The sequence below is a fragment of the Lagopus leucura genome, unplaced genomic scaffold (genome assembly GCF_019238085.1).
Source record: "Lagopus leucura isolate 7727_CA_CO unplaced genomic scaffold, USGS_WTPT01 Super-Scaffold_100012, whole genome shotgun sequence".
NCBI classification, from domain to species: domain Eukaryota; kingdom Metazoa; phylum Chordata; class Aves; order Galliformes; family Phasianidae; genus Lagopus; species Lagopus leucura.
The window spans coordinates 333,533-360,917 of NW_024962267.1; the positions used below are offsets into that span (position 1 = coordinate 333,533).

General features: G+C 44.1%; 1 protein-coding gene across 4 annotated transcripts in view; it reads right to left on the bottom strand.

The window, feature by feature from the left end:
- The window catches only part of RBMS1 (RNA binding motif single stranded interacting protein 1), a 138,129-nt gene that overhangs the window by 70,009 nt on the left and 40,735 nt on the right, over window positions 1-27,385 (bottom strand). Inside the window, exon 1 of one of the 4 annotated variants that reach the window (XM_042874465.1) lies at window positions 16,466-16,590. The exons of the other annotated variants lie outside the window; for them this stretch is intronic. Coding sequence (XP_042730399.1) covers window positions 16,466-16,528 — 63 coding nt within the window. The 5' untranslated portion in view covers window positions 16,529-16,590. Of the gene's footprint in view, window positions 1-16,465; window positions 16,591-27,385 lie in introns of those variants that run through there. 4 annotated transcript variants of the gene reach the window in all.

Here is a 27,385-nt window from a genome sequence, read left to right on the forward strand (position 1 = left end):
AAAAAAAAAAAAAAAAAAAAAAAAGCAATTTCAGCATTCTGCTCATCTGGACAGCCTACCCACCTTCCCTCCATAGACAGCAATTACGGGACAGAAACAGCACAGCACTGAAGATGCATGTCAAAAGAAGCATCTGCTTTTTTGGCAAACTCCACACTGTTGGTGGCACTTGAATTATTGCTACACTGTTTGTCACAGGGTTAGACCACAGATGGCTCTTTTGGCTGACATGGGATCCGCTATGTCATTTTCTGTTTATTGAAGTTAAGAAATAAATTGAAGAACTTGTGCCTGGCCACGTACAAGGGAGTCAGTTCGTATTCACATCCCTTTGTCTGTGAATGCGGGTCCCATATGGGCAGGGTACCATACCAGCACTGCAGCAGCATTGTTAGTCTGCACCCCTCTATGCTATTTCAAAGAACAAAACATATCTTCTTTTTGGCAAAGCCATCATTTTGCTGTGCCAGTATTTAATGTGCAGTAACCCCCCAGCCTATTCCTGCCTCTCCTGCTGTGTTCTTTGAAGAAGCGGATGGGAGCGTACAGGCAGCTGGCTCCAGCCCTTTCTGTTACATTCCTAAATCTTAATCTGCCTCTGGCAGCCAGCGCCCATCTCACCACAGCCAGTAGCATCTGCAGAAGGAAAGGGCAGAAAAGGCCCTCCAGAATAAAAGCCAGTTTGGTAACACCTCATCGCCAAGACTGAATCCAGACAACCCTAGGAACACATCCTTTTCAGCTGCATAATTTATGCTTTACACTATGGACCAGTTTAAATATTTTATACTTCCTGCTCTGTTTGCAAATGTTTTTCTTTTTTGAAACTCCTAATGCATCGCATCTCCAGACTTAACTACTGCGCAGGCATTGGCAAAGAATAAAGTAGCAGAGAAACACTGTACAAGTGCAACAGTGAGGGTTTCCATCAGCCTGGCACTGAGTGGTCCCACCCTGTTGCTCAGCAGCTTGTTAAGTGCCTGCAGTAACACCTATGTAAGTCAGAAGGGCAGCATCTCACACTGCAGGAATGAATGACTTCTGAAAGTGCTGGACACCAGGGATATGTAACTGAGCACCACTGCCCTCCTTCCCTGCTCCACTACATGGTCCTTCGTAACATTTCTCTATGTTTCAAAGCTGACTGCTAGTTTTCCTCAGTACTCTCGTAAAGATGCAGAAGTAATCTATTGTTTCCTTTTTCTCAAAAACAAACAAAAACACACAAAGGAAAGACATCTGATCACAACTTTGATTTCAGGAGAAAAGTTTGATTTCCTTTCTTTTTCCTGAAAACAGCTCCTATCTGCTGCAGTACTATCTCTCAGAGGATGCAAGCAGCCAATGACACAACTGCAGGGGAAGCTCAAGCATTTAGCTTTAACAATAACTGCAGCCCCTTTGGTAACAGCCCTACCCATAGTGTGTTATCTGTTCCCCAAATGGTTCAAAGCTGCCTGTCCATCTAGCACAACAGGTACAGAGATCAGTAACAACTCTCTTACAGCAGGCTCCCCAGGAAGGTAAAGCTATAAGGCAGTCCAGGCCTGCAGTACCATCAGGGATGAACAAGAGCAAGACCAGTGGCAACTTTTCAAATGACTCCTTACGTAAGGAATTGCCAGTTAGCTGCATTTACACACATCAGCCTCGTTCCACTTCCACCTGTAGTTCTGTCTCCATTTGCACTCAAGACTTTTATAAATTCCAATACTGTATAAAATGGACAAACCAGAGAGCAGAACATACAATGTTGGCAAACCTTCCAAAGCAAGGCTTCTCTACAGAGTACCATTGAGCAAATTCTGCTTGGTTTGCACACTGCAACTAACATGCCAGTTTTCTCTGGGTTTTAATTAGGCTGTGTGTAGCACATACATGGCTGCAAATGAAATTCCTGAAGTTTTCTAAATGACTCCTGAGACTCTACGTAACATCTCAAAACTCAGAAGCTCAAATCTCACTAGAAAAGAACTGGAGTCAAACATTATTGTTTTTACAACATTTGCTTCCCTTGTATCGTTGTTCATCGCACAACAGGTGCTGCAGACCCCATGCAAAGGGCAGTGTGGGTGCCTGTCTGCATCAAACCAGCACAACAGGGATGTGGAAATGGTGCTCACCCACAGCTTTTTGCGATGCAACTGGAGCTGCAGTGATGCAAGAGCTGAGGAAGAGCTGCATGTCATGGAGAACCACTTCTAACAACTGGGACCAGTGGCTATCTGTTGTCTTCTGATACTTCACAGAGATGACTTCTCTTACAAGTTTATAAGAAAGTCCACCACAATGGCTTGCTTACAGCTTTGTAACAGTGATCCATTTCTACAAGCCTGCGACACAACAGACACATACATTCACACACAGGACCTCCCTCTGCCCATCAGGAACAGAGAGATTCACACAACTTTCCCTACGTAGCATGTGGCCATTTACCTTTGCACAGGCACCACAGAACAAATCTAAAATCAATTTAGCATGACTACATTTAACCCCTGGAAAAGACAGAAACAAAAAAAAAAAAGCTTCTCTAGTCAATGAGTTGTTCAGACAGATAACCAACAACTTTTATCCACAGCTTCTCCTATTATTGAAATGCTGCTTTGGAACAATTTTGGAGACATTGTAGACAACCTCAGACTGAGTTGTTCAGGAAACACTGGTTGCAAAACACAGAGCTTGAAAAGCAGCAAGAAACTTTGAATATGTCTCTCTAATTTGTTATCACCATACTGCCCACACACATAGCAACGATATCAGTGTTCTTTCAGACCTGTGCATCCCATCCACTAGGATATTGAAACCAATTAAAGATTGTTTCACTGCCGATCACTAAGGCAGCATCACACACCACACTTCCTACTTCTGCAGAAGCCGTACACCCAGCCCAGCTCCTGCAGGGGCTGGTGGTGCCATGCCATGAAATGGTAGCTGCACAGCTTTGGAGAGCAGTTGGTCCCAGAAAGGATGATACCTGCCTCTCAAAAGGCTATGAGCAGTTCTCTCTGCTACATTGTAGCCCTTTTTATTTGAAACCAAATGTGGAAGCTCCGAGCTCACTGCGCACCAAATCTGCAGTCAAACTACTTACAGATAACTGCCAGCTGACTGTTTTTTATATGCCCAGTCAAAGAAAAAACAAAAAAACGAACAAACAAAAAAATAAGGGGGCACATTTTTAAATTAGCAATATTACTTCAAGGATATTTGCATTCTTTTCATCTACTGCTTTCCGCTATTTTAAGGATCTACACCCACAACGAAGGTAACCCAGAGCACTAAATGCCCTTGGTCAGACACGGCCCTTCCCTAACAGCACGCTTTCCATTAACAGATCTCTGACCCTGCAACAAATGCAATAATGTGGCTCTGAGCCACCCAACTTTGGGTCAGAGGAATGCAGAGGCAGAACAAGGCTGGGGGTACAAATACCTCTGCCTGGGGCTGCCAGTGAGAGTACCACTGAGCATCATGCAGCTGCACCCTTAGTTGTGGCTGTTGCCATTAATTAGTCAAATGCCTACAGAACTTCACATCTAATTCTCGGGGTCAACTTAAGCCATGGAGAAAGGTAACTTAAGTCAGATCCTATTTAAACGACAAGCTTTCAGACTAAAGACAGTTCTGGGTAGTTAGCTAGTTCTGTTGTTGAAAGCTGTCTTGGGCAGCACGCAGAGCCCCATGACCCAGAGAAATTGGCTTAAGAAGTCTTTTTAAAGCACAAAGTTGCTGAACACTGATTAAAAACAATCTGGGGATGAGCTCTTTTGAACTTTCAGCCAGAAAAAAAGAAAAGTGTGACACATTTTGTTAAAAGGTATTAGGGAATCTAACCAATAAATGCATTCAATTCTCTTTATGCAAAGTTACTTAAAAAAAAAAAAAAAGTTAAGTGCTTCTCTAAGTGAAAGTGATCAAGGGTTTAGAGATGAGGAGGAGTCCTTCTGTGCATGGAAGCAATTCACAACAACACTAACACACCAGATCTGGGGTGTTTATGAAACAAAGCCAGGAGCTAGCTAAGATCAGCCTAGAAGAATCCAGCACCCAGTCTGATTTTATAACTAATAGGTTCCTTCTCTTTGCAAATAAGGAAACCTGGATTCCTTCAGCAGGATGACAGTCCTGAAGCTGCAAAGGAAAGCAGGATTAGAACCAAAGACTCACTCTTAAAAATTGGGGTGAGATTTCCATAGGTAAGCAAGCTCTGGTGGAGCTCCCCAGCAGATTCCTACCTGCACCAGTGGAATCACTCATCCTCACCAACCTCTTACAGTCTGACTGTGGCTGCAGGCTGAGTACGAGAAGCACAGATGGCCAAAATTTTTCAAACGTTGTTGATTGGGTGTTTTAAGCAAAAGAAAAAGTAAACTTTCATTAGCTGAACTTTCTGGGAGAAGTAGGATTTACAGCCAGAGACAAGGAAAAAGGCAGTAGAAAGGAGTGCAAAAGGGGTTGCCACAGCTGTAGGCAGGCATGGAGCCCGCAAGTGGCTGCTGAGGGAGGGACCACAAACTGCAATCACACTTCAAGGAACAGCTCTGTAAGACAGCTGAAAGCAACAGCCCTGCCCTCACAGGGGAAAAAAAGAAAAAAAAAGAAAAAAAAAAAGAAAAAAAAAAAGAAAAAAAGGAAGATCAGACTCCTTCTTTCACCATCAACGTTGACTCACGGAAACAGTAACAATACAGCATCAGACAGTCAAATAACCAGAAATGAAACCAGCTTCAGTTGTACACACAAACCACAGCAAATACATTTGGTACCCACGTCTGCAATTAAACCTTACAAGTACAGCGACAAGCAGCATGCACGAGCCCACTTGCTAAATCTTGGGTGAAATCCTGCCTCTGCAACCACATGAAGTGATGCTGCTCTGGCTTTAGGGTCAGATTTAACTTACAAACTTATCTGAAACAACTCTGAGTTATTCTTCCTTACAGAGCTGAGATGGTTATCCCTTATTGGATCCGATACTTGAGAACTGCTGTAAACTTTTTTTCTGTAACGACAATCTCCTCCAACATCTTTGTGCATGCTTCCAAAAAACCTTTTGTCCTTCTGCCTGCTTTATTTATTATTTCCTGTTCTTCTTGAAATTTGGAATTCTTATTGGAATAATGCAAACAAAAGGCCTGTTCTAACTTCCTTTCATGGTACTCATCAAATTTCTCTTCTGTTTTCCTTTCTAATTTGAAACTTCTTTCTTGCTTGGAACTAAGCAATAAACATATATATGCACACACATCTATACACACTTTGTAAACTCCAATAACTCTGACCAGTTTTCAGTTCTAGGGGAAAAATGGTTTTAAGTGGTTAAAAAATTTAATTCAGACATCTGAAACTCAAGCAATATAACACAGACTTTAAATTAAAATGTTGGTGACGTCATAGTTCATGACAATTAATGGTTCCATCACAAAATTTAGTATGCAAGTTAAATTACAAATGTTTAGCAACTGTACACTGAACAAACACAGGATAGCATTCTTTGCTGTGTGTTAAGTTAAAGGAAGCAACACTCCAGATAGCTGTTGGGTGAATGTCTGCCTGCATAATGAATCACTCAGACACTGCAGATCGTTGTTAATTCTGAAATGAAAATTAGGAGAATTAGCTAACACCTAGGAAGACTTCCAGATGTACTGCTAATACAACACTAAATACATGAGGAATTCCACAGCCAAGATAGAGTGGTCCTGGCAGCACAGATAATAGTACAGCTCAAACATACAAACAATTACAGCTCCAACTGCATAAGTGAAGCAGGCAGTGCCTCCAGCACTCACCAGCATATTTAGACACACGTGCGCTGTGTACCAGCCCAGCTGGCACAAACAACTGCAGCACCTGTGTGCAGCAGCCTCAGTTTCTGGAAGGGGCTGTTTTACTTGCACAGTGTCTGGTGCTGTAGAAACAGATGAACACTTAGACGTCAAACACAACTCAGAAATAAACTATGCCATTTGGGCACAAAGCCTGGTCCATCCACACTGTCATTGCGTTCTAGTCCTCAGCACAAGAATTCAGCGGAGGAATTTTGTCTCTGAACACATCAAAAAAAAAATGCAGATAAAAGAAAATACTCCAAATTAATGATCAACTCCTAAATACTATAACAAAAGGGTATCTCCAGGCTAACAGCAAACATTTTAAGAAAATTAATCATTTGCCTCTACTTCTTGCACAAACACTGTTCTGAACAACTGCTTTCAGCTTTGTTCTATTATGTGGGCAATTTCAATAAATAATATTTTTAATCAGAATATTCAGCTCCTACCTATGTCAATCTTATCAATCTTTGCAATTGTTGGATTTTTAATGCTAATAATCTTGTAAGCCATTACTAGTTTGCCACATCAGTCCCAGTAAACTGAAGTTGGAATGCGCCTTACATTCACTAGAAGAATAAACTGAAACATTTGAGAATATATCATTCAGTTGGAATTCAGAAGTAAAATGGGACAACAGAATTAAAATGGGAAACCTCCTTAAGAAGGGAAAAATATGAGATTTATTTAGCAGGAGAGATGAGGCCACAGAACCACTACAACTACCAGATTAAAAAATGTGCAAAATCTAGACCCTGGAACTTGAAGGAGTTATTCCTGCTCTGAGCAACATTTCGATGTCTGGACTCTGCCCTACCGCACACTAAACTTCTGCTTAGAAAGGAAGCCTACTACTAAGAGAAAAACAATATCTTCTTTTCAAAACTAGAGTTCTAGGCAGTTCTACCAGTCTAATTCCTTGCCAAAATGAATTCCGTCATTGTTATTAATCTGGAAATATCAATAAGAGTATTCATGTGAACATTCACATAGACTGTGAAGAAACTACTCACACAGCAAATGATGAGCAGAATTTGAGCATGAGGTTTTACAACTCTGAATAATCTGCTTTATCTTGAGCTTTAAAAGACTGACTTAAAACCAAATGAGGTTCAACAAGCTAAGTGCAGGGTGTCGCACTGGGGTCTGGGCAATCCCAGATATGTGCACAGACTGGTAGAAAAACTCATTGAGAGCAGCCCTGCAGAGAAGGACTTGGGGGTTCTGGTGGACAAAAAGCTGGACAAGAGCCAGCAATGTGCTCCTGCAGCTCTGAAGGCCAACAGCAGCCTGGGCTGCATCAACAGAGGGCTGGTAGCAGGGCAAGGGAGGTGATTGTCCCTCTCTGCTTTGTTCTCATGAGTCCCACCTGTGGTACTGCAGCCAGGTCTGGGGCCCCCAGAATAAGAGACACAGATTTGCTCAGAGGGCTGGAACACCTCCTCCTACACAGAAAGGCTGAAGGAGCTAGGCTTGTTCAGTCTGCAGAAGGCTTCATGGAGAACTCATTGTGGCCTTCCAGTACTTGAAAGGAGTTTAAAAACAGGAAGGGGACTGACCTTTTACATTGCCTGACAGTGACAGGACAAGAAGAAATTGATTTAAACTAAACGAGAGGGGATTTAGGTTAGATGTTAATAAGAAATTCTTCGCTGAGAGTGTGGTGAAGCCCTGGCACAAGCAGCCCAGAGAAGCTGCCGATACCCATCCCTGGAGGTGCCCAAGGGCAGGTTGGATGGGCCCTGGATAGCCTAAGCTTGTGGGTGGCAACAAGCCCACAGCGGGGGCTGGGACTCCATGATCTTAAAGGTCTCTTCCAATTTAAGCCATGCTGTGACTCTACGATCATTCTATGATGAAAAGTACATCTGTATACATGTATGATCGTGTGCGGGGGCTTATACATATGGATCCTTTTTTTTTTTTTTTTTTTTTTTTAACATATTAAGCTATTTAATAAGCCCAATAATTATAATATTAAGCACAATTGCAGTAATAACTGACCCACTTTAACATCGTACTACATTTCTGAACAAGATCTATAGGAAGTAGGAAAACCATCATTACCAAATACCTTTTGAAGAGTCAAACCAACATGGTTTACCTAGGATTATCCAAAATGTCTTTGACAAGACAATGAAATTTGAACGTATGTCAGTACCTTACTGAACTGTACTGTCCCTGAATAACCTTCATAGGTGTGGCCAACCTTGCAGTTTTAGCATCACCAAGACAATGAACTTTAGAAAAGGAAAAATGTGGAGAAGGAAAACTAGGGGATTCTGTAATTTTGGAGCAGTTCACTGGGAACAGTCACACACACAGAAAAGCACCTTTTGATTGAAGGATAAAATCAAAGGCTAATTCCATCATTTTGTATACTGGAATACAAAGCCAATACAAATACAAAGTTAATAATACTGAAACAACAACAGTTGCAAGTGAAACACTCGACATTCAGAGGTTGGACCCTACCAACCTAAGCCATTGCATGATTCTATAAACCTGAAAGAACAAAGGGATCAAGAGCTTCAGAGCCAGGTACTCTCATCAGCTGATCATAAGATGTAAGGAATGGTTACATGAAAAGACAAAGTGCCTTCTCTAATGACTAAGCCAGTTTTCAGCTGCACTTGATAGACCTAAGAACATTATGTTGGCAATGTAACAAAATCTGGTCCAAGAGTTAATCTGATTTTGTCACTGTAGCAATTAAAATACCAACATAATGCTGAAATAATTCATGACTTCCTTAACCATTTCCATCTTGCATTATGCTTCACGAGACTGCAGAGTATCACCAGTAGGAGTGGAAGAACATCACAGCATTTTTCTGCTAGTGCCACAATATGCCTTGAAGTTCACCAGAACTTTTAATGAACAGAAATTCTACATACTGAATTACATCCTGATATTTTTCACCATTAAAATGACTCAAGTTTTTAAGCATACTCCATAGCTCCTCAGTGCCACAGAATACTGCTATTGTTTTCCTTTTAAAAATTCCCCAGCTCTGAAATATTTACACACATGCATACGCACTGGAAGCACTGCTGCCCTAAGACACTAAAGGATTACTTATCTATCTTTTTGTTTAAGCTAAACATTGTAGAAATGTTTTTGAAATAATCTGGTTTAGGTAAGCATTTCTCATAAGTAGCACCCAGAGCCACATCTCCCAGAATGCTGAAAAAAGGCCGAAAACTGTCACTGTTTCAGAGGCTAGAAGCTAAGCAGTTCTATTACATACTTAACTCAAATGTTTTTCCCAAATTACACAGAAGCATTTTAAAATAAGCCTAAGTACTACTGTAATGGGGATCATGTAAGCCAAGTAGATTGGTTGGAATAATATTAAAGCAATTTAAATACCATTAGATTCTGCTGACTGTCAGTCTAATACTGACCCCGGATACACCAACCATTCCTCTCAGGTTTCTCCTGAGAAGAACTGAAAGGTCTTCTGATTCTCTGTCTCAATAAGCACTTATTCATATCTGCAGCTTTACCACAGTCAGTGGCACCACTGGGTAAGTAAATAAGCAATGGCATAAGCGTCTTAAAGCTCAGACACACATTTTCAGACCTCTGCTTGAACTCATCTGGAACACAGACCACTAAACACTTCAAAGGACCTCAGCCTGCTGGTGGTTGCTTTTACATGGACAGAAACGTGCACAACTGTTTGCCCAGCTCTGCCAAAACCTGCATTTATTTGGTAGGGGAGCTGCGCTCCTGGACTCACACAAGGTGTTCCTGGCCACCAACAGGAGCCAAGAGAAAATTCCTCTTACAGAACAGTATAAAGCACTATTAGCAAATTATGCATAGAGGTAGGAGAAAGAAAAACACCACTCTAAAACTTGAAATTCATCCACCATAGCATGAAAGCCCAACCTCCTTTGCTACACAACAGCTGTGCCCTTAGTGCTGGGCGGAAGAGTGCTCAAAACCAGGGGGCAGCCCTGCACCCGGCTGTGCCCCAGGGACAACAGCACTGCCCAAGCAGAAACAAAACCACCCCGATCTAGTGAAAGATGCTTGAATAACCCTTCACTGACCTAAAAGATCAAAATAATCCTCTACCCCTTAACCTCAAAATGAATGTCAAGTACAAAAGGACATAGAGAGTCTTAAAATCAGAGGCTTCTCTGAACTCAACCTGAGGGACTGGGGCTGCACAATAACTGGCACTGGGAAGACTGGCAGTTGTCTGCTGCAGTGCTACATACAAGGTAAAGGAAACTTTCCTGCTCTACACTACAGTGCTTTGCTTTCTTTCTCTTCACCAAGTTTAAGAATCTTCCACTTTTTGTTTGGAGGTTTGTAAACATGGACTTCCTTACATGTGATTTTACTCTCACCTGCCTCTGTGTTTTGAGTAATATCAGATTACTGCACTGGCAAGCATTAACTGATACAGTTCCTGTGGGTTAGACAAGCCTTACAACAGGATTCTGAATCACCTAGGAGGAGTCGAGTACAGGAACATCACTTCAGAGTTTTAGAGACATGCTCCCTGCAACTGCCATCCAAACTCCTACCCAAGGGCTGCACTCTATATGGACACTAAAAATGAAAGCACCACACAGACCTCAGATACCTGAGAGGACTGAAGTCTAACACCGTTACTCTGTAGTACCTGGATGACAAAATATACAAGATGTAGTTAACCTATGGAATCACATTTCCACCTTATTGAAGCAAAGAACAGTATGGTAAAGGAGACTCAGATAGAAATAAAAACAAAATAACAGAAGGTAATAAAAATAAAGAAATCCCTTTATCTAAATGGAGAAACAGATAAGCTACTCAGAATAGCTTGTGAAGGGGTTACTGTCAATAAGAGACACTGTCCAGAAAAAGAATGAATGATAAAGTTCTGTATATTTAGTTGCTGACTAATGAGAGTAATGGGAGGTAAAATTCATACTACATATTGGGCTACAGCTTGATACATCTTTACTAAAAAAAGAGGAGGGGAAGTGGGGGCAGCAGCTGCTCCCACTAGTTCATAGAATGCTTCATTCCATGAACAGGGAGATTTCAGGTGAGACTAAGCTCGATGCTCACCTTGCACAGCTCTTTCTGCTGCTTTTCAATCAAGCAACCAAGGGAAATCAGGCCCAAATCGGGCAGCACGCAACAAAGCATTGTTTGTTCCCCCTGCAAACTTCACAAAGTTCTGCAGTTCTACCAAGCTAACAAGTTCTACCCAAACACCCACTCTATGTAACACATCTTTCTGAAACAGATCACTTTACACAAATAAGGCACAGATCAGTGATTTGCTAAACTAGTTATGGTTAAGTGAACAGCACTGCTTTTATGAGGATGCATGAACAAGGAGGTATTTTTGTTAATATTACATATTTGTAATTGCTAGCACTGATCTTGCAACAGACAAGAGAGCTGATGTATCATGCTACAACATAAATGCAGAAAAAAAATAAACTTTTGGAACATCAGAACTGCACTTCTCTTTTCAAGAGCTCATCATGTTCCAAAACATTTGCTAGAGATTTTTAAACCTGTGCATCTCGGTGCACGGGTAACAGGCTTTACTGTTAAAATCAATTTAAGCAAACAGTAATAAACACTACTAAATTTAATTTACACTGGCACAAACCATAGCATCTTTGTACCTGTGTAAAGCAATCTCTCCCCAGGATGCAGCTAGTTCACCTGCAGTTTAAAGCCATTGTGTGTCAGCGCACAGCTGCAGCTCCTCTAATGTAACTACAGTCTCCGGAGGAAGGCAGAGCCAAACCCCTGCTAATCACAGCAACCAGCCCCTTTAGCACATGATTTTTTGTGGTGCATCTGTTTTGCTAAGTTGCTGGGTTAGAAGGCTTGTGCTTATCTAGCACGTGGTTCTCCCCCATGGTTCTCCCCAGTTTGTAACTCATCCCTTCCCTTTCCTGTTGCATCAGGAAGCTGCAAATACAGCGGCTTCAGCGGGGCTGCTATAATTACCACAATGTACTGCAATTCTGAAACGTATGCAAAATAAGTAACAATTACTTGAACGAAGTTCATGGAGGCATTCAAATGCGGTTCTATTGGCTTTCTAGAAATCTTCTGACCGAAATGCTCCAGCCAAGATCAAAACACCTCCATGTACCTCTTCAATAGGTAGACACCTTTATATGCCTTCATCCTGACCTCTAAGTGAGATCTTTTAGAAATAATCTGATGTAGAAACAGAGAAAAACCACGTACAAGAAACCAGGAATAGAGCTGGGAGGGAAGAAGTTAAGAAGTTCCTGTTCTTCACTGACTTCTTTTGTTATACTCCATCTCACTGAACAAACAAATATCAGTTTTAATGAAAGCTTCAGAGATGGAAAAAATGCTGTCTCAAACAGCTATCTTTTCTTCTTGTTACCTGATAAAAACAAAAGCACGTCAAACTACTATCGTTATTAACTCAATTGCAGTGCTGTGCTGATGTTTTAGGAGCCATCTCCAGCTCTTGGGAAAGGCTTTTCCCCTCCCTTCCTTCCCCTCTCCACCCTGCCAGTAATCCGAATTTAAAGGACCTAACCCTTCTGAAATGTGTTAACTTAAGCACTTTTTTTTTTTTTTTTAACAGTTGGAAGTTTCAGAAAAGAAAAAAAAAGAAAAAAAAAAAAAAAAAGAATCCAAAAGAAAACAGCAGATGTTTGGGGCCCAGCCTTCCATTTTCCCTTCCACGTGAAGCTTAATGACAAAGATTCGAACTTTAAACTTCCAAACAGATAAAAACGTACTATTTACCCTGTTAGAAATCCTAAACAAAAACTTTAAGTTGCCAAATACAGATAAGACAAACGTATCGCTTTTCATCATCTGTACCATCATGCCTGACAAGATAAGGTGCTTCCTTTTATTTCTTTCATTCACGTTTGCCTTACAAGTATAGAAACCCACTGACTGAGCAGTTTTGCTCCCTGGAGAATAAAGCAGTGCTTTAAAAATCTTAGAAACACACTGTACACTTTAAATAGCTGATACTTAACATAAAGTTGAGTCTTCTTATACCAAGGTAGACTGTATACATTGCATACCATTTAAAGGGAAACATCCCCTGCCAGTGCAAGCTGATGAAGCAAAGTAACAAATTCTTACAGTTACAAAAGAAAAGGAGGAACCCAGCAACAGGGGGACTGGACCTGCTCACAGGTGCCATGTTGGTCAGTCAAGTCTTGCTCCTCAGAGCTGTGTGTTCTGAATTATGGCCATGGCAAGTTTAATGAGGTTATGTCCCTCAAACAGACACCACACACCATGCGGGAAACTGAAATGATGAATTACACGTGCAGCTGCTCCGTACTATAAACCTACAGATACAGTTAAAACCCCATCCACGTTTTTACCCTAAGATCAGCCAAAGCTTTCTCCACTCAGCTCCTTTTGGAAACCCACCTGAATCTTCAGCTTCGAACAAAACCCGGCTTGTGGCACAGTGCCTGATGTTAACAGAGCCTCGTGAAAGGATTAACCAACAGCTTTGTATACTCCTTCAAACAGGCCTAACACCAAATCAGTGTTAAATTCCTCACGCGCAGCTACGCCCAGTTAATCTGCTTGAAAGCAGCAAACTATGTAAATCTACTTCCACTGGGGAGATAAATAGGACGCCCACCACAAGGTGACAGCAGCCTGCTCTGTGCCCCCCGAGGAGCCCCACTGCACGGTGCCGCAGTAACGCGCCTGCTGGATGCAAAGAGCAGATGGAAGGAGAAAGCCACGTTTTCCTATTTATGATAGTTTTACAGTGCGTGGAAATATTTACTTGGGAGCAACGCCTCCTGATTTCCATGGGAATCCAAAGGCGGGAGCAGGCCGCAGCCAGGGAGCCCAGCACAGCTCAGGCTGAGCAGGATGCCAGGCTCTGCGGCGCTTCCCTGGCCGTGCGGATGCACACATGTGCATTCTTTGCATAACTTGCGTAACCTTGCGAGCAGAGCTATTAGATTACACCTACCTTGTTCAGAGAGGACGCATGGCCACGAGCACTGTGATAGGCTGTTACTGCAGGTACCGCGTGGGCTTTGGGCTTTAAGGTGACCTGAATCTGCATTTCAAGGAAATCATCAGATGAGCTGATGCTCATTTCGACCATGCTTAATTTATACCACCAGCCTAGCAGGAGTTTGATTATTTTTTATAATATGCCCTATTAGAAATACAAGTAGGGAGACCTCAGTTTGGTATTCTTACTCTAAAGCTCAGAAGATCAGGCACCACCTCATTGCCTCTGACCCCAAACCAAGAATGCCTACTGATTCCTGTATGCCTGAGTTACAGTGCAATAGATAATGAGCACAGCAGCGTTAGTACCGATTCGTTTACAAAATAAAACAGAGCTCTTTGTGGAAACAGAGTATGGGCAACACTCTCGACCTACTGTAGCTTACCAGAAGTTCATCAGTATGTTAAATGAAGGCAGAATTTCACATTAAAGTGTCTCAAATTAAACTGCATTTAACCAGCAAATAGCTCACCCTTTCAACAGTATCCAATATTAAGCTACCTGAATATGCTGCAGACTGTTTAGGAAAACAGGAAAACACTAAAAATGGTGTGCTTTTCCACCACTCTGACACCATATATGCCTACAATACAAACAACGAGACACAAACTGCTCAAAACATTCTGGTTTCATTTTTAAATTACCCATTTCCCCTCAAGTTCGCATACTTGGGGCTGCCACATAGCTGCTCCTCTCAGCTACTTTTCCTGACTAACAGCATCCAGTCTCTTAGGCTAAAATACAATTATAATTAAATTGTCCAAAGATGGGTTACACAGAGATGCAAAGACTTTATCTGGACTATTTCTAATTACCGGGAAAGGATGAAAAATTAGGCTTATAAGGCAGCTCAGCATTGTCTGACAGCAGCTCGCCCCTGCAGGTGAAGTCTGAGTGAAAGGGAGATCAGAAAGTCAATCTTCATACGACCTCGGTCTAAATGAATGAAGTTAATGGGAGTTTTCCAAGGACTTAAACGGAGAAAGGCGCAGGCCCGGCTCCTTGTGTAGGAAGTGTTTGAGTGGAGAATGGCTACACGCTAACAAAAGGAACCTTTGGTGCCCGGGGTCTTAAGACCACATAATACCCCCGCATTCATTTCTTTCTCTGCATATTGAAAGAATAAAAGGCTCTGTTTGTTTTTCCGATTCAGGCAGCCTTTTCAGCTCGCTGAATCCAAGGAGGGCACTGAGCAGAGCGGAGCACTTATCAGCGCGTTGCAGCACGGCGGGCAGCCAGCGGCCCCGCGGCCGCGCCCCGGCCCCGCACCGAGCGGCCCCGGGGGGGCATCGGCGGAACTGCCTTCATGTACAAAGTATGCCGAAGCGCCGGGCGAGAGCGTCCGCGTGGGTGTAGCCGGGGCATTTATTGAAAACAAACCAAAACCGGCGCACACAATGAGCATGTTTTATTACGCATGGACTTGAACACTTCAAGCACAAGATACAGAGATAACACCGCACACTGTTCGCAGCATCTGCAGGGTGCCGCTGAGATAACATCCACGCGATTCTGATCGAAAAGATATTTCTACAAAACGGGGGAGGAAGAGAAAGAAAATCACAATTTTTGTAAGCCGTCCCGGTAAGCCCAGCAGCCCAACTTTCTCTCCACCCAGCCCACAGCACTAAGCTGGCAGCTCGCCGTGCGTGCCCACGGCAGCAGTGCCACCGCGACCCACGGCCGAGGGCCTCCCGCACACGGTCTGCTCCGAGCCCGGCCCCGCGCTCCGCAGCCAGCACGGGCCGGGAGGTGCCTCCACCTGGCAGCAGCGCGCCGCGGGGCGCTCGATGAGCCCTGTCGGCTGTGACCTCTCTTCCATTCCCCCCTTGGGACGTAACTACAGAGCTTTAGAACGTAGTGCTTTAAAAATACATAATATTCAATGAAAAAATGGTTTCTTATTAACATTAGGATCTTAACAACAACGTTTGGAGGGAAAAAAAAAAAAAAAAAAAAAAAAAAAAGTTAAAAACGCAGCTGAAGAGCCACTGGCCCAGCACGGCTGCACTTCGGCTGTTTTATTTTCAACTGCTAAACAAGCAACCAACCAACAAAACGCTCCTCTCACTACAGCTCGATAGATGTGAGTGCCCCGAGTTTATCAGGACGCTCTGTCTGCCCAGAAAATGTCACAGGATTTCCCTTGTGTACTTCAAGCGAGAGAGAAGGGGAAAGCCTGCCTGCGCTGGCGGCTCTCGAGAGGCAGCATGAGAGCAACAACGGCGCCTGAACCTTTTGGGTAGCTCCAAGTTTCGCTTTACAGCCCGGATTGCGACACGGAGCAGGGCTTTTGTCACTTGTTGTCGAGCCCAGCGGGGCCCGCAGCCGCCCGGCCCGACCGCTAAGGTCACCCGGCGGAGGCCTCTGCTCGGGGTTCGGGGCTCAGCGTTCGGCAAGGTCACGGCGCAGTTAGTAAGGGACTTAGGGTGGGTTGGAGGTGGGGTTCTTTTTGCAAAGCCCAGCTCTGCAGAAGCAAGCAGCGAGTCACCACCCCCTCCCCACAGAAAAAAAAAAAAAAAAAAAACATATATATATATATATATATTTATATTTTTTGTAATATACATATAAAAGCGGGTGTGGGGGTACCACGAAGGACCGCCACCCTTACCTGCTTTCTATAGGGCGTCCGGCTGCCGCCCGCCGCGCTGCTGTTGCTGCTGGGGAAGATCATCGCCCCGCCTGATCCCCGGCCGCCCCTCGAGATGGGGAGCAACTTTGGCGGCCGCCGGGCTGCGGCGCGGCGGGGCTGCAGGGCGCTCCCCGCCTCCGTGCCTTCCCTCCGGCTGCAGCTGCCGCGCGTCCCCCCCGGCCCTCCGCTCCGCTCCGACCCTACCCCGCCGCGGCCGCCCAGCCTGCCATCAACGGGCGCTCATTGACCACCGGCGGCTTCCCCGGCCCGGCCGATCCCACCTCCCGCCGGCCTCAACCACCGCCCAGAAGGAGGGAACGAGCGAGCCCAACCGCAGCGGGGAAGCGCGGAGCGGACGAGGCGCCCGCCCCCACCCCCGCGGCTGCGCGGGCGGCGGCGGCGGCGCGGGTTCGGGGCCGAGGAACGGAGCGGGGCGCGGCCCCCGGGCGGCGCGGGGCGGCGGGCACGGTGGGGGCGCCCCCGCGGAGCGCAATGGTTGCGCCTGGGGGGCGCGGCGGGACCGCGGCGGAATGCAACTTACGCCCGGCCCCGCGTGCCGCGCATTCCGCCGCGGACCCGCGGTGGGGTGAGCGCGGCTCAGCCCCGACTTTGACCTCCAGGACGGCGCCCGTGCCCCCAGCCCCGGCTCTCCCAGCTGCTCTTCTGGGGGAAAAAAATACAACGAATGGGCCTTTTCCCTCCTCACCCTCTCTCCCTCCTTCTCCTTCTCCCCCTCCCCAATTGAAGTGCCCGGGCTTCCCAGGGGTGGGAGGGAGCTCAGGGTCCACGTAACCCCACGGTTCCGGTAGGGAGACCAGATTGCTCCTAGCGCAGTTAAAAACAGGAATATGTAACTCAAAAGTTTTGCTTTGTTGGAGACAGGAATGCAGCTGGGGGAATATCCGGTCACAGCCCTCGTGGAGGCTCCTGCAGAAGTAGAGGAGAACTCTGATTTCTTCCCAGAATTCAAGTCTAGGAAGCAGTGCAGTTAAGAGGTAAAGAGTGGGAAGCTGAAAGAAAGAGCCATGCTGGGAGGAGGGATTGCCAGGCTCACCCCTGTCCCCCCGCTTCGTTCACATCACGGTGCTGCAGTGCAGCCCTGCAGCCACCCACAGCTGTGGGCCCGTCGGGCCCTGAGCCCTGGCCACTGCCAGCAGCACTGCTCAGACGGCACCGCCCAGCGCCTTCTGGTTCTTCTTCCTCTTTCTAATAGAGATGTGGCCCCAGTCTCACACTCGCACAGATTACAAAGGGAAACAGACGAGAAAAACCAAAGACTTGCCAGGTAGCTCTCTGCTACTCATGTAGCACTCCGCCTCTATTTACAAACACCATAACCTGTAACTAGAAACAATCACCAAATAATTTGGCATCCCACTATATTGCCGCCACCGCAGTACGCAAAGCGCTGCCCCTTGGCAGAATGACGTTCTGCATAACTTTCCTTTTTTTCCCTCTTTCGAGTCCTAAAATGGATCTCTTTCAGCTCAGCCTCGGCTCCTCAGCACGGCTGAGGGCTGCCAGCACCGGGCCGGACAGGCAGCAGCCCCATAACGTAACCCGGCAGTGGCTGCTGCTGGAACGCCCGCTGGGGCACGTCTGCATGGTGAGCACTGTGCTGGCGCCGCCTGCCCGCCCCACGCTGCGAGCACACGCTGCTGGGGCTCCCAGTGCTGCCAGACGGTGGCACAGAGGCTTGGGTTAGGGTAAAGCCACAGCTCTTACTCTGGTTGTGGTGCAGCTTCATGCACACCGTACAGCAGCATTCTTTGGCATGGCCGCTGAGGAAGGCACCAGCTGGGCAACTGATTCTGAGTGAAACATTTCTTTTTTCTTTCGGTTTTTTTTTCCCCTCTGATCAGATTAGTTTTCCTCCAGATCATTTCCTTTGTCTGGTCAGCACGTGGTTGCGCTGCAGCTTGTGCTGGTACAATGGGGGGGTAAAACAGGAGCACAGACAGGCAGGGATGGGAGGGTGGGTATGGATGCTTGTTCAGGCAGCAGCAGCAGATTAGATGGGCTTAATCTGCTCATGTACCTGTGGCTTAGTTTGACAGAAATATAGCTGTGTGCTCATGCCTGCCCTGGGCGTAGCACAGGAGGTGATCCATACCCCACTCTTACCTGTTACAGCCCATGATCACAGATGGCACAGTCATGCTCAGAATGGAAACGCTGCCTTACAGCAGGGCATGCTTCTGCTCCAAGCTGTATTCCCAAATAAGAACCATACTTTTCTGTATGAAGAGGGAACAAAGTTTCAATCTGCTGCACCTATACCAGGACGGACTTTTTTGGCTGGAGAAGCTGGAACAACCACAGCTCCTCCTCCCAGGGAAAAAAAACTCTATAAAATGCCAGTCAACCCCTGCTTCCTCCCCTCTCTTCCTGTCCCACAGCCCAGGCCAGCAGGAGGGATGCACATGCTGTGCTGTGCAAAGGAGCTCAAGGACATCTCAAAGCAGCAGCTGAGATGCTGCCTTCCTGCCCGACCCTGCCTGGCCCAGCCCAGCCATGCTGCCACCCCATCACCAGTGTCTCACACCACCCATGATGCCCAAGCAACTCCCCTCTGCTGGGCTCAGTATGTGGCACATCTTCCTTGCCACCACTGCTGTCTTTTCTAATGTACCATAAAAACACACATGGCAAATATAATCCTATAAACATCTACTGTATCACCGCCAAATTATGCTTATATATTTTTGTTATAGGAGAATGAATTATGGAGTTTTACAGGACAAAACCCTTAGTGTCTTATCCTAAGTGCTAATCTACCTATCAACATTTTCTGTTTGTTTTCCAAGGCTTGTGTAACCTGACTCCACTTTTGTCTTAAAACGGGTAACAGCTGCCTTCCGGTACCTACATTGAGGTCACTGAGACACAGCCAGGCCCTGTACAGCATGGCTGGAAGGAAAGGGACAGCAGACATCAGCTGAAGGTTGCCTCCGCCAAGAAGGAAAGAAGGGTGATTGTTGTAGGCAACCCCTTCTGACGGGAGCGGACTGGGGGAAGTGTGCCGCCCTCCCGGACCGGGGTCAGAGACATTACTAAAAAACTTCCTGGTCTGGTTTGACCCTCTGATCTTTACCTTTCATTGATAGTTCAAGCTGGTAGCGATGAAGTTCCTGAGAGAAGTTTGAGGGCTACCAAAAGGGACTTCAGAGTGGAAACAAATCCTAGCCCAGGAGCTGGCAAAGCTGGCTGACAGGCTTATGAACTAGGTATGAAGGAAGAAGGGGATAAAATGTGCCTTGCTAGAGATGAGTCTGGGGGAACAAAGCCAGAATAGGGGTGAGGCAGGGGGATCAGCTGAAGTGCGTCTGCACCAGTGCACGAAGCACAGGCAATGAACAGGAGGAGTTGGTAGCTACCATGCAGCAGGCAAGCTGTGACTTGGTTGTCATGATGGAAACATGGTGGGATTGCTCCCAAAATTGGATTGTTGCAATGGATAGCTACTAGCTCTTCAGAATGGACAGGCAAGGACAGAAAAGGAAAGAGGGGCAGTAGCATGGCTGTCTATGCGAAAACAGTGTTTCAGTGTTGTTGAGCTTGGGGCTGGAAATGATAAGGTTGACTCTATGGATAAGGATCAGGAGGAGGGCCAACAAGGCAGACATCCTGGTGGGGGTCTGTTACAGACAGCCTAACCAGGATGAAGAGACAGATGAAGTGTTTTACAAGCAGCTGGCAGAAGTTGCACAATTGCCAGCCCTTGTTCTCATGGGGGACTTCAACTTCCCTGATATGTGCTGGAAACACAATACAGCACAGAAAAAGCAGTCTAGGAAGTTTCTAGAGTGTGGAAGATACGCACTGCATCAGGAAGGCTGGATGCTCCTCAAGAAGGAAGGAAGGAAGTCTTAAAGGTGCAGGAGCAGGCTGTCCTTGAGTGCCATTAGAGCTGGAGGGGAAGAAGACTTGGCATGGCTGAACAGGGACCTTTTGCTGAGATTTCTGTGTAAATTCTTGTGTTTTAGATTAAGTAGATAAGGTTCTAGATAATTCCCTGCGCTTCTCAGATGTACAGTGATATACCTATTCCAGATACTGATAACTAGTTCCCCTACGTATTTTCTGGGATGCAAGCATGCCTTGTTTGCAAAGAAGACTCAGTTTTACTCATTTAGCAGTTCCATTTGTGGAACAGCCCTGCAGATTGGCAAGCATGCGACTGCTTAGTTACAAAGGAGCAACTCTTTTTGTTCCTAAAGGAAAAAAGGTGACCAAAGAGCTAGGAATATCTGTGCCAATTGTCTGTACAAATTATGTTCAGAGCTTCTCTAAATAACCTAGAGTTGCTTATTTAGAAACAGAGAATACTTGCTGAGCAGATTTGGTGCATTTTGGAGCTAAAATGTTGTGATTAGTTATTCATTTGTAGATTCAGTCCAAAAATATATGTTTGCAGACTGGGTAAATACAGAAAGATTGCTCTGGAAACCTGGAGACAGCTAGAAGTCCTCAAGGATCTTTCATGTAACATTTATCAATCTTAACAAACAGTAGATTGGTAAAACTGACCTACTGCTTTAAAAACAGTTCTACACGTTTAAACTGCTACTTCCTCATTTCTCTTCTAAATCAAATCCACGGCTCCCTTTCTTTATCTCAAGCTCACTCTGAAGCAGTTAGCTCCCACAGGGCACTGCCTCTGCAGGATAGATGGTTCCTCAGCCCCAGACCTACTTTAAAAAGGAAACTTCGTTCTGTTGCAAAGCCCAAAATCAGAGATGGGATGGGATGTCCTGAGCCACCTCAGAACCCGGCTCCTGCCAGAACCAGCAATGCTGCATCAGGGCCTTCTGAAGCCCCATCAATGAAGGGTGACTGTGGGTACCTGATTTCCCCACACTAACAGACCTGGAGGACCTATGAGCTTTTCAGCACAACTTCCTTCAGTTAAGGATCCACACTTTCATCACACCTTGTCACATGCAAAAAGATACAAAGCAGGGCTGGCTGGCAGAGATGTAAAAATGTAAAAATGCATTCAAATGCCCTGTGCAAAGAAATGGTTTGTAGGGCTGAACTTTTTTTTTTTTTTTTTTGGGGGGGGGGGGGGGAGATATTCAGCATTTCCTGCAATGCGTTCACAGTGCTGTATGGGAAGCTAAGTATTACACAGAAGCAGGTTTTTAATTTTAGCATTAAACTGATCTATTCAGAACTGAGAAGAAGAAAAAAACATTTATAACAATCAAAAGGACAAAGGGAAACTGATTTAGAGATAAATATTCTCCTCATTGTTTTTGTTATTATTTAAATATTCCAGGTATGCAGATAACAACAACAAAAAAGTCTGTATCCTGCTAAATAAGGAAGAAAAGGAAAGGTCGGTAGAAATGGGACATACAAAAGCCATGAACGTTCCATATAAAAGCTTCAGACACCTTTTTGGTAGAAAAATTATTAAGAAGCAGTGCTTCTGCAGAAGTGCAAAGAACACAGTACTGCACACACAATGAGAGGCTGTTGTTTAAGAACCCAGTCTTCAAAATAATCACAGGAGTAAATTCAACAATATGAAAAGAATCTCCATGACAATCAGAATAAAAAGGAGGAGGCAAATAATCTTTCCCAGCTGTACTGTTTCAAATATTAGTAACAAGATACCAAATTATTTATATTCTAGATTAGAATCTAAAATAGCAAATCCTATTTTATCACTGACTATAAAAGACCAGTTCGGAGTCACTATCACAGATTTCTGTATAAACTCATCATTAGAACCCATCAACTCATCCTCCCTGGAAATCCTCCCACCTAACTCTAATTTTCCCATCACCTCTGTTGTGTGGTTGTGTTTTTCTTGTGCATTCTTTCCCCCCCCCAAAATCCAACAGCTCCCTGTGATACAAAGACCCACCCTCTGCTCCACGTAGTGCACGCTGAATGCTGCTGCTTTAGCCGCTGGGTTTGTGCCTCCCATGGCATGTTTAGACTCCTCCTATTCCTTTTAGCTTGCACTTCATTCCTCCCATGCTTCCTTAAATGTTCCTGGAAGGACACTTCATAAATTGCACAATTAAATGTAACTGTTGTCATGCCTTCAATGATTACTGGTGTTAAGAGTATGCACATAGAGAGCAGCACGATCTATTGTTAATGCCATGCCAGCATTTTACATTATGGAATGCATTATTTATTCTTTGAAAGCCATGACAAGATGCTACTTTATAGAAATATTTCCACTGTCAAACAAACACCCCCTTCCTAAACACAGCTCGTATATTCTGGGAAGCACATGTAGGAAAGAGAATTATTGTAAAGGATCGTTATATAACAGGAATTTAAGGAAACTGCTCATAATTGGTAAATAAAACAGGACAAAATCCAATCTTGATTTGTGGAATTAACTAAAATGACTCAAAAAGATCTAAATTCTGCCATTAGATAATGGTGCCAGACACTTATTTGAAGCCATGAAGCAATAACAATCTGCAAACAGTTGCCAAATTTATTATAGAACAAAATAATGAAGTCCAAAATGACAAAGTATATTGTTTTTTTCTGTGTAGGAAGTTGTTCATCATTTCACTTAAAACATGTAACTACTAAGAAGAGCTCTTTGTTTTGATATACTTCTGTGGGTTTTTTGCATTTTGAGTGGAATAAAGTTATGGGACAGCAAGGAATGCAAGCAAAAACCTATCTGCCAAATATTTTCTAGGAAATAATCAGTGACTACACAGCTGTTTAATTTTTTCCATTTATTTTACATACTTACATTTTTAATATAAAGATTCACAAACGGTGAAGAAAAATATGGAAATAAATCTTTTTTTCTAAAACTTCAGAATTAGTTTGGTTCTAAAGTAGAGTTGCATTTGATGGTTTTCCAACAGAAAAGAGTTTTTTTCTATCCACAACTTGTTCAATTTAGACATGTGGAAATTTTTTGGATGAAAATATTCAGGATGTGGGCCAGACTGGAACTTACATTTTAGCTTCTTATTGGAATCTTAGAAATAAGAAATGAAATAAACTAATGGTCGCCTACAATTAAAATATATTTCAAGATGGAGAACAGTTGGTGACGCCAAGAAGATAAATCACTGTGCAGTAGTTAGAGGGGAAGGTTTGACCAAAAATCAGCCAGATATCAATTTCATCCCTTTGTGTGCCATTGTGTTGGTATCTAAGTGCATGGAACACCTTCAGCCACATTTGTCAGTGTTCTGTACTTATGGAAAATAAAAAAAAATAGTACCCTTATTTGTTCTTTCTACATCAATAAAATGGGACATATACTTGAATAGAGTACACGCTCTAGGCATTACAAACAGATTTGGTAATAACACAGTGAGGAATGGGTCATCACAGAAAACAGAAAAAGACAGAAAAAGTCACTTCCAATATGATACAAAAAGGGTGGAGTTATTGTCACTAGCACAAGGCAGGCTCGAGGAAAACCTCTGCTGCAAACAGCACTTGTCTTCTCTACATGGTGAGACGAGCCAGACTGGAGACTGTGTACAGTAGGTGCATACATGTTGACATCTTGGAACAAAAACACAAAACACCTCTCTTTCCAAACAGTGTTGTTGTCCTAAGATGACTCTTCCTGCTATTTTTTTTCTTTCCCTAGGAGGAAGTACTGTTGTATTTGTTTGACAAATACTGGTGGTCAAGTGAGGAACTGGCAGCCGCACCTACTGACAAGCGCTGTGCAAATTTTTCCAGCCCTCACACACCTCCCTGTCAATTAACCTCATTTCTGACCTGCAAAAGTCTTTGCCGTGCTCAGAATCCCCTGAGTTTGCTGACAGCACGGCGCTGTCCTGTGGTGCCACTTCCTATCATCTCACCTGGATGTGAGAAACTCATTTCCATGCAGGTTTCAAGGCAGCATATCCATTTTATCTGTTTCAAAATTATAGCCTTTATCCTGCAAGTTTGCTTTATAATCACGTATAAACAGAAAGACATTTGTTTATAATACACAATCTGATTACAGTGACCTAATTTAGAGCAAGAAGGAAAGAAACAAGATCATGTGACAGAAGTTGAGCAAATATTCATCTGAGACTGAATCTTATCTCATTTGCAGTATCTTTACAATAAAAGTATCTACATAAACCTTGCTAGAATTGTTCCTGAGTACCTGGTGCAGCTCGCATCTCTGACAGGCGTTAGGGCTTCCCAAAGAAGCTACAAACTGAGCAGAGGGCTGGATTAGAGGCCCCCAGAGGTCCCTTCCAGCCTCAGCGTGCCTGAAGCAGCTTTTCTTCCCTTAAAACACATGCTCTCCCTCTTTGAGGTCTGAAACTGCAACTTACATTTGCACAAGCTACACAATATCACACAATTCTGAATAAAATAATCAACAGTTATCGTCAGAATCAGAAAACCACATTTTTAAAGCGGAATTCAAAGGCTTGATTTTATTCCATGATGCGTTTTGTACAGCAGCCCTCAGGTAAGTTGACTTTTCCCATTTGTGCTCAGCGCTTGTAGCATTCACCATTAGTAGCATCATTTCAGTTCCTGTAATTTTAAATTCAGAGATGATCTGAATATTTATGTTCAGTAATCAGTAAATTAATCAAGATGGCTAGGACAATTTATTTCAGGGACTAATTCATAGAGTTATTTACTAATTGTTCTATACTGAGTGTCATGGGCTGGCAGCAGCACAAATCATAGTGGGAAAATATTTCATGGCATCATAATTAAATTGTATATTTATTTTGGTAAATAGATTCTTAAAGTTGTTTCCAACACATTCCCTCAAGTTGGATTCAAGTTATCCATCACCATATTTCATGGCTCTGTTCGCCAGCACCAACAGACATAAATCAAAAATGTAGAAAGAGAGCCTGGCCTGGACAGTGGGAGCTTTACTGATGGGTCCCAGGCCTCACACAGAATGAAAGCTTTTACACTGTGCTTTACGAATGACTCACAGCGTGTAATTCCTCAGGGATGCTGAAAAAGTGGAAACCTGTTCTGTTCCCCCTTCTGTTCCAAGCTTCACGGCCTCCGGCCCTCTGTGCAACCCTTTGTTTTTTTTGCCTGCTGATTCACCTCAGCCACCCAACAGAAATCTTTCCTCTTTTCAGTCATAACAGGGAGTTGAACTGGGCCGCTGAGGTGTCCAACAGGGCCACCACAAGGTGCATGGCAGGCGATAAGGGACAGCATGCTTCCCTTTACCCGTGGAACTGTACTCAGAGCATTTTCCACTGGCAAACAGCTTTTCAACCAGACATTTGCAGTCAGATTCCCAAAACTGGAGGTTGTTGCCACAACCAGACTCATCTGCTTTGCACGGACAGGCTGCACAGAGTTGGGTGAGGGAGTCTAGATAACAAAGGAATTAGGCTGAACTCTTGCCCTCAGCTTGAACATTCTTTGAAGTTCTTCCCTGCCTTGGCAGCTCCTTCCCCTATCTTCCCCTATTACAGCCCCTGTTGGAGGCTCTGCATAGCCAAGATTTTCTCAGTTCTGGGATCTTCAAAAGGAATTTGGCACCGAGCTCCCCCAGGACAGGATCCCTACAGCATTCCAGTGCCTGTGGTCCACCTGACTGCGGATTCCTGTGCAGAGCTGCACGCCCATGGGGTTCAGTGCTGGGAAACTCCCAGCAGAATATGCTCAAAGGGCTTCAAGTCAAAAAGGATTTCAGCAAACGGCTGCAGGGGCGTTCTAGGATGAGATGCTTGGAGGAAGTGGATGGTCTAGTGAGAGGCAGAATTGGATAACTTTCTCTATATATTTTGACACGAATCCATGTGAACATCCACCCTTGCACATACGTTACATTTTTTTGTTATTGTCTTTCCATCACAAGCACCAAATAAACATCTTCCCACTTCAGGACCCTATCCAGCTTGTCCTCGAAGTAATCCAGTAGCGCTTGAATAAAGACAACTGAGTACTGTCAGAATATTGCTCTCAGCCCTAAGACAGACGACTCTCCCCTCACTGTTCTAAGCATCATTGAGAAGTTTCATGAGAATATTTGTTTGCGTAATTTCAGATTGAGCTTTGCAGTATTTCTCACAGTCATCTGCCAGATATATTATTTAACTCAATTGGCCAAAACCTTGGCCAAAATACCATCCAAATGTAATGATAAAGCACAGACAAAAAGATGTTTCAACAGACAGATGGATTTGGGATACGTGCAGATAGCATGACTGCAGAACATAGATATGTACTCTCAAAGAGAGGAGAGGTTAATGACTTCGAAGGGCAAACATACTTACTTGCTTCTTATACCTTCATTGTAATCAGTTACTCCACAGCAGACAGTCTCATTACTATAAATTGCAACTACAGACATTTTTGCCTTGCAAAGGAATTCATACAAACATGTCAGATCATGTCAGCTGAGATGTTATATAAATCACATTCTGCACAAAGTGAAAAAATACATTTTGCATCCAAGAAATTTTAGACGGTTTAATGAGTAGGTCCCACTGCTTTACAACTCAAGAAGTTTTATCAGAATTACCAACACCATTTAAAAGATACAAAAAGAAGGCTGAAATTCTAAATATGCTTAAATGCTTGTGTTTTAATCCCCTTGCTCATTACATTTCCAGAAAAGTTGCTAAATCATTCTACAGAAGCGTTGTTCCTAACCCTGTCTCAGACTGTTTAAAAATACGTACAACTTATACACTTGTATGTATGCAACCTGGAAAAAAAGGAGCATTCTTACACACGAATGCACTGACAAGAGGTACGTGTAAAGAAAATCTGTCTGTCATTTTCCCAATTTCAAGAAAGTTGCAAGTTCCTCACACCATTTGCCTACCAACTTTTTTTGCCATGATGAGGACTTTACCTTCGTTTATCTAGTTCAGTACTCAGTAATTTGAGAAAGACTAAACCCTTTTTCCCAGTGAAGGTGTACAGTGTGATAGCTCATGTCAGTAAATC